Source organism: Chenopodium quinoa, unplaced genomic scaffold (assembly GCF_001683475.1).
Source record: "Chenopodium quinoa cultivar QQ74 unplaced genomic scaffold, ASM168347v1, whole genome shotgun sequence".
Lineage (NCBI taxonomy): Eukaryota > Viridiplantae > Streptophyta > Magnoliopsida > Caryophyllales > Amaranthaceae > Chenopodium > Chenopodium quinoa.
Genome location: NW_018744729.1, coordinates 25,001 through 37,500, shown reverse-complemented (window position 1 = coordinate 37,500; position 12,500 = coordinate 25,001). Strand labels below are relative to the sequence as shown.

Genomic DNA, 12,500 nt, shown 5'->3' with positions numbered 1-12,500 from the left:
AGACGTGAAAACACCCGATCCCATTCCGACCTCGATATGTGGAATCGTCTTGCGCCATATGTACTGAGATTGTTCGGGAGACATGGTCCAAGCCCGGTGAAGAAATGAAGAAAAATGTAAAAGATTCTGCTCGTGAGCGAAATGGTAAAAACCTGCCTGACTGTGCCGTAACAGAATCTTTTTCTCAACCCTATCAGGAGGCCCAAGCAATGCCCAAGGACTCCCATGCCTATCCGGATCATTGGTCAACTACTTTCTCTCTATTTTAACGGAATAGTATATATATCATATATAAAAAAAAGACTTTCTGTCCAAAAACTTCGCTTTAGCGACTCGCTACGCCCCTTAAGCAGCGAAGCAGCATAAGCTACTTCATACCTAGTTCGTTAGTTGACGATACGCCACCGCACCAGGAGCTTAGCCATGTGTGGACCAAAATGGGCCCGCGAAGCCGGTTACCGGTAGGTCTAAGTCCTTCTCTAACTAGAAGAGCAGCAAATCGTCTGCTCACTGAAGTTAGGATTACGGAAAGTAGGACATCACTCTTAGCCCTGTCTCTTGCTGTTCTTCCATTCAAGAGAGAAAATCTGGTTTGCTAGCTTGGCCGAGAAGATCTTTTCCGTTATCTTACCTTTCCCATTCATTTGATTTGCTCTTTCCTTAAGCTTCTAATAAGCGACTACATACCTCCTGCTCCTGATCTCTTTGATTTATCTCACCAGCTGTAAGGCTTGAAAAGAACTGGCTTGGTTGACTCCTTAGCAAGCAACCTATCTATGTTCACCTATCGACCTACTAACGTAATGGAAGACAGAGGGACTGGAACGAAAGCCTTAATAAAAGAAAAGCAATCTTGAGAGGCAGAAACCCGTATGATAGGCTAGGAGTGCTCAAAAACTCTATTGAGAAAAGTACACCACCACTTTTGTCTTGTCTCTCTTTAGGGATAAGAAAGCAAATAGAATAATCCAGTGATCAAGTTGCTCTGATGGGAAGGCCCTACCTCGTATGAAACCTATTCTCGACTAAAGGAAAGGGGATAGGATCTATATTTATTGTTATGCTACTTAGGCACGTTATCTCGGTAGTAAGGCAAGGAAATCATAAAGACCGGGAGCTGGGAAAAGACGCTCACTCATACTGACAGAAGGCATTTTTAAAGATAGCGGACAAGCAGAAGAAGAAATAGACTGGTAGCGCTAACGACCTCCATAGCATAAGGGGGAAGAAGTAGACCTTTCTTCTGATCAATCAAGTGCCCTTCCCTGGGAGGGTAAGAATAACTACTATGGGTTTTGTTTCATTTTTAAAGAAATGTTTTGGAATAATGATAGTGTTTAAGCTGCGTTTACTACAAAAGGGCTGAGCCCGGATCTCATTAGCTTGTCCCAACCGGAGGGACTAGAAGGGGGAAATAGCCAGGCGCCAGAGAACCAAGCTCGCTCTCACTACTTATGGATAGACGTGGGTAGGATAATAGGCTGGCCTCCCGTTGAAGAAAAAACACTCTTGACGAGCCTTGACCGGGCGGGGTAGGCAGAAGTTGATTCGGTAGATCGAATAGAAGTTTCAGCTACTGCTCGTGATAATGATTTTTATTAGCGAGATGTTGACTCTTACTTTGATTATGCAATAGATTTTGCTTATTCTCTTCTCACAACGTGCCTAGCTATTATGTTCTGACTCATGCATTTGCCGGTAAAGCACGTCCAAAGTGATGCGCGCTTCCATAGAAAAGAAAGAAGGACGCCCGCCTTCAACTCAACTCATCATATGGCTATGCTTATGCGAAGCTTAAGGTATGTAGTTGCTTATGCGAAGCATAAGGAAAGAGATTCCATTTGACTAAAATGTTTATGGGGTATTTTTACCATTCTTGCTCTAGGTCTATCCCTAAAGAGAAAGGACTTTTTTTAGTCTTGAATTTCAGGTTTAATAACTTAGCTGGATTGGTTACGCTGTCTACTAGAGTATGCTAGAGCTTGCAGGCCGAGCCTCCTCATTCTGCTATGCCCGGTGGTCTAAAGCACGGTTCAACTGCGGTGTGTAATGTGATGTCTGAATTGCCCATTAAGGGCTGACTCCGCCAGGCAAAGGCAAGAGGACCACTACTGTGATGTAACTGATGATCAGTGGACTCTTCTTCCTCTACTACTGAGACTGACCGACCTGCTAAGAGGTATGAAGTCGCTTATTAAAGCTTAAGGACTGATTTTCTCTATTAGAATAGAAAGAATTCTTAACCGCTTTCACACCTTTCCTTTTTTGAGAAGGTCTAAGATCTACCGACTGATCCGGGGAGTATACATAGTAAAAAAAAGAGTGCTTGCGGATCTAGTCTTCGACTTATGAGCGGATTCCCTTTACTCTAACAAGTAAGTAAGTAAAAACTACCTTACTCTCTTGAGTAAGCAAGTAAACTACCTTTAAGAAATTCCTATTATTGATTTCACGAGATAAAGCACTTTACAAGTCTATCAAGGAGCGACTGATCGAAAGCAATGGGATCTGAGACTGGATGGAGGAGCTGTGCCAATTCGATCAAGTAATTGAAGTGATAGTATTAGTTTAGACTCCAAGGCCTTTACGAGTGGAACCTTCTCACTCATAATTTTGGACTTAGTCTTTGACTCAAAAGCAGAGCTTATCTACGACAAGTCTCTTTTCTGGGCAGCAATTGGTTGATGAACCGGAAGCATTGAGGAAATTGGATACTAAGAGTAGTCTCAACGAAGTAGTAGAAGCGTTTTGGCTTTTTGACCCTCAGAACCTGGAACTGCAGCTCTATCTGAGCTCTCCTTTCTTTCTTTCTTCAGACCGGGCTAAGCCTTTAGGTTCTTTAAGTAGGTTGGGTAGCTTCTGCTATCCTCCTGCCAAGAGGCAAAGGTTGCTTGCTAACTCTCAGCCACGGAAGATTCAAGGACCGCATCATCTCAGGCATGGGTTCCTCCCCAGCCAAAGAATCGAAGGCGTATTGAGATAGTTGGGTCTTTCAACGGAAAAAATCCCCTTCAACCCAGAGTCTGGGACCATCCTTAAGCAACTAAATACCTTAATGCAAGCAAGAGTTTGACTCTATCAAGTAAACTTCCATTCCTCACACTCTTTAAGCTTCTTCCCTTTAGCTTCAACCCGATTTACGTAAGTGTCTTCTGGGCTTGCGAGAGGGCTTTGACTACTGCCTTTCTGGTTTCAGGAGAAAGACGTAGGAGGTCGTACATCGAAATGATGGCAGGAATAGAATTGAGTCACCAGGTCATAGTCGAACGATTCGTTCAGACTAGGTGGATTGCTCCCTCTGGCGAGCTCTTTTCTTTTGTAGCTCCTCGCTGCTCTAGTAAGTATATAACTCCTATTAATGAAGCGCGCAGCACTCCGCGATCTCAGGGCTTGGAAGACCCTTCGCCAAAAGGCGTCGTTGCTTCTTTTTGCGTGACTACTGATAGTGATGACCTACTTCACTCCCCACCTTCTTACATCCGGCATTCTTCGGGATTTCACTTCGGCCTTCTCCCCTGTCTTCGTACCCGACTGGTGGATTTGAAATTGCTGGTATGCTTCGATCATCCAATTCGCGTATGATAAGAAATGAGAAATTCATGTATAGGCTATCGTAGATCGGCCTTTGCCAGGAAGTCCCATAAACCCTCGGAGGTAAAAAGACACCAGGAAGAACTGCCGCTCGCTACGTTCCCTCTAAGAGTGAAAGGCAGAGAGTTCTGGTCTCTCTTCTTGCGCATAGGACTTCTTTCTTTCATAGCCAGATAGATGGCACATTCCCAACTCTGATTAAGAAGGAATTTCTTCCCCTCCTAGATAGAACAGGCTCGTAGGCAATTCAAACATTTGGACTCCTGCGTATCCCTTTAAAAAGACTCCGGGAAAGAAGAAAGATAGCTTAGCTAAAAAAGGCTAAGGAAGCTCTTCTTCTCAAGGCCTAAGGGGCAAAGGGAGATTCATCTTGGGCTTCAATCGGCTTTGAACCGGCCTAGGTAGTTCCCATCGTACCATCCTTATCTGCTTATCAGGAGCAGGCAGCGCATCTGGTTGTTCCTTTCTTTTTACCCCTACTCTGGCATTTCCCGCTGGCAATTACCTTATTTCAAAATGGACTTTTTTGCCTCATATGATGAATCACGAGGTGGGGAAACTCTTTCAAAGTAGCTACTTTTCCAGTTAGACGATACAGGTTTTAGGGGTGTAGAGTCAAAGAATTGGAATATCATAGTTCTCCAAATGTTACAGTACAAATGTTCATGTTTCAGAAAGTGGACTTTTCCAATCTTGAAGTCCCCGCTAGGGTTGTTTAGTCTATACTGGTTTTAGGGCGTAGAGGCTTTCCCTGCTTTCCCGTTGTAGAGGGATTTTCAGATCTTTGATATATAGATCTTCTCTTAAGGGGTAGGTCGAAGACCTATTGATGATTTCGCTAGATTGGCCACTGTTCTATTGAATAAAGAGAGGAAACCCGATGTTCGAGGTTGGAATCGCCCTAGAGTGAAGTTGTGAAGTTCTCGAACAGACCCTTCCAAAGGAGATTTCCGCCCGGTTCAACTTGAGTACTCCATTCGGGGTGATATATAAAGGCTAAAATCGTCAGCAGAATAGCTAGTTTTGAAGCCGGTTGAAGGGGGATACGAACTATCGGATATAGTTCGAAATGAAGCTATTAAATGGCTCAATCCGGCCCCTAAATCTAAATAAGTCGCGAAGGTTGATGGCTTCGCTAAACCTTGCTGCCTTTACCTTCAAGTCCTCCGATCCTCTTCCTTACGGCCTATCGTTGGTTAAAGCATTTCCTTCACGCGGTCTTCTTAAGCCTATGTCTTGTGCTCTTCCTTCTTCTTTCCTGTGCCGCACAAACCAAACAAGCTAAAGCTTGCCTGGTTGGTACAATCAAAAGGGTCAAAGTTCGTTAGCTGAACCAGTTGTTCCTGCTTCTACCACTCACTCGCATGCCTAAGCTCCTTTCGTTGCTTGAGAGTCGTAGGCAGATGTAAGTCAGTCTAAATAAGATGATACCTATTAAATAAAGGTAGAAGCTCCTACCGTCCAGGAAGGAAGAGCTAAACGGAAGCACTTATTTTATTCCCCTTCTCTAAGGAGTGGAATTATTGAGAAAGAATAGAAGGACTAGACTAGTGACAGAGAGGGGAAGGTTTAAAGGCTTTAGGCGGTAGGCTCAAATCCCTGGGATAGGTGGATATTCCTCATGCTTAACACATGACATTTCTAAGTGGAATTCTTCCTTCTATTTTCCATTCATAAATAGAATAGGGATTCTTCGTCCAAGCGCGCATTCTGTTGCCTGTGTCAGGAAGGCTGCTCTTCCCTGGCCACTTCGCCACCTTTGTTTGGTACGTAGTTTGTCAAAGAAAATAGATTTCTTACTGTAATGAATGAATTCGGGGATATCAGCTTAGGTATGTAGTCGCTTATTAAAGAATAAGGAAAGATGATCTATTGGCTCACAATTTTTTGAATGAAAGAACGAGGCCAGCGGGCGTACATTACCAGCATTCCCGGGTGTGGGTTAAGCCCAGGGTCTTATCGGTACGTGTTGAAGCTCTAGAAGACCGATCTCCTTAAAGAGAAAGACGAGTAGAAAGCCTCAAATGAGAAATCAGCCATGAGGCGGGCGGGGTTCTCGTGAGATTATTCTATAGAATGGGCCAATATCGTTCAAGCCTAGGAGTCGAAGTCTTTGCCTCTTAAGAAGCTAACAAGAGGGGTCAGAGTCTTTCTTTCGAGGGCGGCCAATGTGCGGACCGTGTGCCCCTTTCATTATTTAGCAAAAGGGCAACTGATTCTCATGCTTTTCCTCTCCTCATTTTCCGGGGAAGAACGGTAGAAGAAGTCTTCCTAGGCGGGGACATATGCTCCCTAGAGTTAAGAGGACGGGGACCTCTTCTTTAGCTCTTGCCCTCTCGCGTAGTGAATTCCTTCCTTCTGAGCTTCATCTAGTCAACAGAGAAGGGGAATAAGAGAATAAATGTATACTTCCCGCCAGTGTACGGATGAATAGGTAGGAGCTTCTTTACTTTAGGGCTTTAGGCCAGGGATGAGTGGGAGAAAGCAGTCCAATCTTTTCATTCCTATATGGATGATAGAACCGCCTTCGATTGGTCAGCAACGAAGAGAGACGGGGTCGTCGAACAAGTGTCCCTGCTGTTGCTCCTCTGGTGAATTTAGAGAGTCAAACCCACAGGTGAGATTTTGCTAGAGGAAGGATAGGATTGAAAGGCTACTTTCACTTTCAAAGGGTGCTGGTGATAGAAGAGAAGGAAGGGAATTAAAGTTTCCATTTTGAATTAGGTCTATAGTTGCTAGTTGCTTCACCCCAATATGTTGATTCAAGCAGGAGTAGGAGAAGCTGTATTGGATGCTATCCTTTCCTTCTTAAACTCTGGCAGTTTGCTTAGGGAGGTTTTATATACCGTTATTGCTAAAGTTCCCAAGATCCCTAATGCCACAAAGCCAAGTAATTACAGACTCATTTCATGTTGTAACACCATTAATAAGTGCCTCACTAAGCTCATAGCTAATAGGTTTTCTTGGTGAGTTTATTTTGATTGATCCATCACAAACAGCCTTTGTTCCTTGCGGAAGTCTAATGGACAACATTTTGCTATCTCAGGAGTTACTAAGGAATTCTCATAGGGAGTCCCCCTGCCCTAGGTGTGCCATCAAAGTGGACTTTCAGAAAGCCTATGATTCTAACAATTGGAATTTCATTTTGGATACTCTACATTGCTATAATTTTTGATCCATTTTCATCCAATGGATCAGGACATGTATCACCACTCCTTCTTTCTCTATTCAAAATATCTCTACCTTAGTCTCCATCAAACTCACTGAAACGAATTATCTTCTATGGAAAGGTCAAATCCAGCCATTCCTTATAGGCCCAAATCTTTGGCCTTTCGTTGATGGATCGTTTCCTTGCCCCCCTCCATTTTTCCCTTCTTATGATGGCAAAACAATGAATCTCAACCCATCTTATACTTCATGGGTTCAAACTGATCAAACTCTTGTCAGTCTAATCAATGCGACTCTCACCGAATCTGTTCTTGCCTTGCTCAAGTCGTTGGTCTTCAAACAAACCTCTCGTGACGTTTGGTCTTGTCTTCAACCAAATTTCTCTCAACAATCGCTTGCTAATGCTAGTAATCTTCGCTTCCAACCTCTCTCCGGAAATCAATCTATTTCTCAATATCTTCAACATGCCAAAATCTTGCAGATTCATTGGCTGCTATCAACGAACCAGTCTCAAATGTTGACTTTGTTACCTCCGTTCTTCGTGGTCTTGGCCCAGATTATGCTATGCTAGTCACTGCTATCTAAAATTTCCCCACCTTACCTTCTTTTCCCGATCTTCGTGCTCGATTGCTTTCCTTTGAGTCACAACTCACAACAAGAATTCCTTCTTCCAATTCTTCCCACCCTACTGCCTTTATAACTACCCGTGGTCGTGTTATTCGTGGTGACTTTGGACGAGGAGGTCGTGGATCTTTCTTCTCGAATTCAGGACTTCTAGGCCCTACCCCGTCATCCGACTTTGATGGACGACGTGTTCAATGCCAAGCCAAATTTGCTCTCAGTTGCTAAATTTACGAAAGATCATTTTGTAAGTTTCACACCTTAATGCAAGCACTAAGCAAGTAAACTACCTGTCTTTATTTTTTTTTTTTAATGAAGTTGCTCCCAGGCCTGTATCACTTGAGTATGTCTTTGTCCTTTGGACTGAAAAAGGGTTTTGATTCATTGCCTCTCCCGAGGATTAGGAGAAAGGGCCGGTCGAGCTATTTCATAACTGGACGGCTTCTTGCTTCTTGCGTGCTCTATTTACTTTAAAAGCGGATTCGCCGACTTTGACTTCTAGGCTTGAAGCCTTCTCTTCTCGCTCTTTCATCAAAGCCCATACATTTTCTTTATTTATCTCGTGAAAGCACTCATGGAAGTCTTTCTGGATTACTTGAACAAGAAACTCTATCCCAAAAGTTCTTCCTTCCCCCTTTTAGTTGAGTTCTTTGAATCGCTCATTGGCTTTACTTTACTAGGGTCATAAGGCCGAGGTGAGATGCCTTCCTTCATTGACCGGGCTTGGGCACAGAGGCAGCCCGGCAAAGGACGAGCTATGACCTTCAGTCCCAAGGATTTATACTATTGATCAGCAGGTCTCCTAGGATTCGTCTTGAATAAGTAAGGTAGTTTACTTGCTTACTCGTTAGAGTAAGGATTTAAGAAAAGGCCCTTTCAAGCCATCTTTATGTCCCCCGGTCCGGTACAAGGGCTCCATTAAATATGATATAGGACAGGGCTTCTTTCCGCGCAGCGTATCTGTGAAAAGAATCGATTCTAGTAAGTCAACTGAGTTCAGTAGTGAAGCATTGGAAGCTCAAGTCCGGAAGTCAGGAAGCTTTACAGTGGCATCACAGGAATAAGAGAAGACGGTGCTAGTCGTTGAGGGATAAAATCGCTTATGCGAAGCATAAGGGATGCCCGCTCTTGCCGCTGAACATGCTATGTGTACTTGTCTCCGTGTCCTTACGTCTCCTGATACCGATGGTAAACTCAAGAAAAAAGGTTTTGGAAGAAAAAGCGAACTAAGAATATCTTCCTGTGAAAAAGATTGAAATGGCACCATGAAGACAACCCACCGCTGGAACTTGCTTTGCTCTCGCTCCGCTCGTTCCCACCTGTCTTCTTCCCGCTAGAGTGAAAGAGGTTTTTCACTTCCTTCACCCTAGCGAAAAAGTCACAAACCTTCTTTTATTGGCCTGTTACTCTTAAAGCTGGATCCCCTCAGCTTTCCCCTTAGAGTGCTTTAATCATTCAGCCATGGATGCAAAGAGACTCAGCGAGTGAACTAGGTTTTAGTATTCCTTCTCGAGCTTCTATTTCTTCCGTTAAAGGAGATTCGAGAAAAGATGGAATAGGAAGACGTGTTTCCATAACAAAGAAGATACGGGTTGAGAAGAGGAAGTTAGCAAAGTTAGACAAGATTGGAATGAGCATAGGAACATGTATTGATGTACCAGATTGGCTAATGCTCCCAGGTTGATGCGATGTATTCCACCAGTTGACCGGAGACTTGATTATTGGTATATCGATCGGTCCGGCACGGATTGAAATAGGAGCCAATTCTACAGGAAGCTTTTGAAAACACAGCGCACCCAAGTAAATAAGGAACGAGATGAATACAGAAGTTAAACGCGCATCCCACACCCAAAAGGTGCCCCACATGGGTCTTCCCCGAAACCCCCCAGTAACTAAGGTAAACAACGTGGAAAAAGCACCCATTTCTGTACCGGTTCCGGAAGAGCGAAGAAAAAGAGGATGTTTTGTTAATAGGAACAAGAAAGTGTTTATAGCCGTAACGATATAAACAAGAATACTCATCCGAGCCACAGGAACATGTACATAGAGAATACGAGAATTTCCACCTTGTTGAAAATCTAGTGGTGCTACCCAAAGACTTAAATGAATAGCCATCGCTGTTAAGAACAACCAAGATCCAATGAGAATTTGCGCGTAGTTCCTGGTCTTTGACATCAAAAAAAAAGGTTGTAATAAAGAAAGAGAAAGGGGGCTAGGGACCCTTCTACCGGTATCGGGCGTTTGGCTTCCTGAGCTGGCAGGCCCCTGTCGGGGAACGCCCGTACATGAAGGCTTGCTCTCCTCACACTTCAAATTCTTTCTATTCTTTTTCTTTCTGCGCCAGAATATACATATACATAGAATAGCTATCATAATAAGGATTATTATCATAATATAAAAAGAAAAATGGTCATTCAATAGGGGCTCGAGGGGGGAAGGGACCAAACTACCGAATTTATTAACATACCAATCATGGTTGGACCTACTTCCTCCTATATTATTCTAATAAAAGTTATACCAATAGTCGTATTCTCGAGTAAGCATGTGGCTTAGCTTAGACGAGAGTAAACCCGGACAAGTTTTGTCCAATTCCCGTTGGAGGGATTGGATATAGTCCGGTTGTATGACCCCTTTAAAAAAATCATGCCGCATAATGACCAAGAATTTTTTTAAATTAGTTAGCCTGGAGATAGTAAGCGGGTCATCAATATCACCAGGGATCCAAACCGATGTGCTAAAGAAAAAAGGAGATGAGTATACTGAGGATAGATCTATATCCGGAGGAACCGGAATCCCCTGAAGAATAACTGAAGGCATTTCCGATCCAGACGCTCCGGATGGATCCATCATATTGAGTTGGTTGGAATCTGAAACATCATTTAATACAGATTTTCCTTTATCAATTAATGCTGATTTACCTTTCATTGATATGAAAATTTTTTTGTTTTTTCGCTCCTTCTTGTCTTTGTTCGTTCCTGAGTCCGGAGAGTTCCTGGAAGTAATACTTGTTCGGAAGTTGCTCCGATAAGAGAAAGAACCTATATTATTAATATATCTTGTACGGCTATCTAATCCATCCCACTTGCTGATCGATAAGATGTATCCTAAAGGACTTTATTCCGCCCTCTTATGTTATGTCTGCGGCACTGTAGCTCCCGCTCATTGCCCTTTGCTATCGCCTGGCCTCGGACTCGACTAAGACTTCTTTCAATTGCTTACCCAGCTTCGGGCGGATCATCCTTTAGAAGTAGAAGTGGAATGGAGGAATGATAGCAAGAAAGAAGAAGATCAATAGTCGAGATAAGAGCGGTCAGAATAGCTTTTACAATGACAAGAACAATCAACTATTTACTTCCTTAAGAACGTTAATAAAAAAACAGAGTTCTGTGGAGCAACCCTCCACTGACGGTCTTGCCCCTATAGTGATTAATGAATGTGGATGTGAGGTCAAGAAAGATTATAAGATTAGAGTTCTTGGTGAACCTTACACTAGCGGAGATAGCTATTTAATGCACTAGCGGAGACTACGAGCTGGAGGGATAAAAGAAAGCTGGAACCATTCAAAATAAAAGAAAGAAGATCATACTTGAATTGGTCATTCAACCCATAAACATAAAAATGAAAGTAAAAACTAGCTAGCCCACCTCAATAGGTGCCTTTTCAAGACCTACCCGTGGAATGTTGAATAGGACATCGTTCAACTAGTGAATAGCTTACTAAGAGAAAGAGAGGTTCATAAACATATATAGGATTGAGAACTAAAAGACTTCGTCTTCAGAAAGAGCTCTTCAACTCCTCTTTTTTAGACTAAGAATATGCTGAGGCATAGACCCGATCTAACTTTCATACTCTCATCATTAAGATCAACAAATTCTCTCCGTTGAACTTCCACAGTGCAGTTTCTCTACTGCTACTAGAGAAAGCTCTATCGCAATACGTCCTACTAAGGATAAGCAACTACATCATGAAAGAAGGTATGGGATTCGTGTGTGGTAGTCTCAATTCATTCCCTCATGCGCATCTAGTGCAGTGTCTCTGTAACGTTCATAAACCCTATCCTGTTTAGACATATAGCAGCCAGAAAGAGAAAGCAGCTTTGAGAACTAAGAAAGCAGTCTACAGGATAGACCTTTGCTTCGCTCTTCACCCTTTATGGGGCTCCGCCCTCCTGACCGGAGTGCCGTTCACTCGACTTCTTAAGCGGGAAGTACTTGTTCCCTTCACCAACCAAGCTTTGGATTTAAAAATCGTATGTATATAAGCATAGAAAGCGCACCGTTTTGATATGGCAGTTGAAAATAGATCTGGAGAGTTGCTCACTCCAACGAGCCTAGGTAGACTTTGTCCACTTCCTATCAAAGCTCCAGTCTCCGGACTTGAAGAAAAGGGTGCCTACGAGACAGCTATGGTGTTGCACAGCAAAGTCTGTTGGGCAGCAGAAAATCCGTAATTAAGATCCTGAAGCGCTTGTCTGCAAAACCCTCTGGAAAGGTAGGTTTCTTGACATACTGTGACGATGGCTCCATACGGGATCGATCTTCTTGTCATATTCGTTCCATTCTGACTTAGAAAAATGTCTCTTGCTGTTTTCAAGCCAATCCTTTTCTCGCTTGGAGCTGAATGCAAGTATTTCCTTTGGCTAGAGGGAGCTGTGAGGGAAGGGGCGGATCCTTCTCTTCTATATGAGATTTAGCCCCTCGCTTCATGCTTTCTCGTGAGACCTATCTCCTTCATTCCCTGGGATCACTTCGCTTGGCTTGCTACCATTCGTTCGATCTGCCTATTCCCTCTTATTCTAGCGCTGACCCCTGATTTGATTCTCCGCATCTATCGGGCAAAGAAGCATCGCATTCCCTCCTATTTTCGTAGTAAAACATCGCCCTAGACTGCTAACTAAGATTATAACCCTACTGGATCCTACTCTTGTACTAAACAAGACTTCCCGCTTAAGAAGTACTCGATTCCCGTGCGAGCTTTGATAATCAGTCTACTCCTTTATAACACAATCTCTTTCTTCTAGTCTTGCTTTCTCAAGCCAATCCTACGTCCGGAATGGGATTGGGTCCTCTTTTTACGTCGAACCCTAGTTGTTGGTAGGCCGGCTTTTGATAGGAACCCCT

The 12,500-nt window shown here is 43.3% G+C and overlaps 1 protein-coding gene across 1 annotated transcript; it reads right to left on the bottom strand.

Annotated features, from left to right (window-relative positions):
* Window positions 1–8,632: 8,632 nt before the first annotated feature.
* LOC110703541 (putative cytochrome c biosynthesis ccmC-like mitochondrial protein) lies at window positions 8,633–10,314 on the bottom strand. The gene has a single exon (XM_021881337.1). The coding sequence runs from the start codon at window positions 9,769–9,771 to the stop codon at window positions 8,836–8,838; it is 936 nt and encodes a 311-aa protein (XP_021737029.1). The 5' UTR covers window positions 9,772–10,314; the 3' UTR covers window positions 8,633–8,835.
* Between the last annotated feature and the right edge of the window lie 2,186 nt (window positions 10,315–12,500).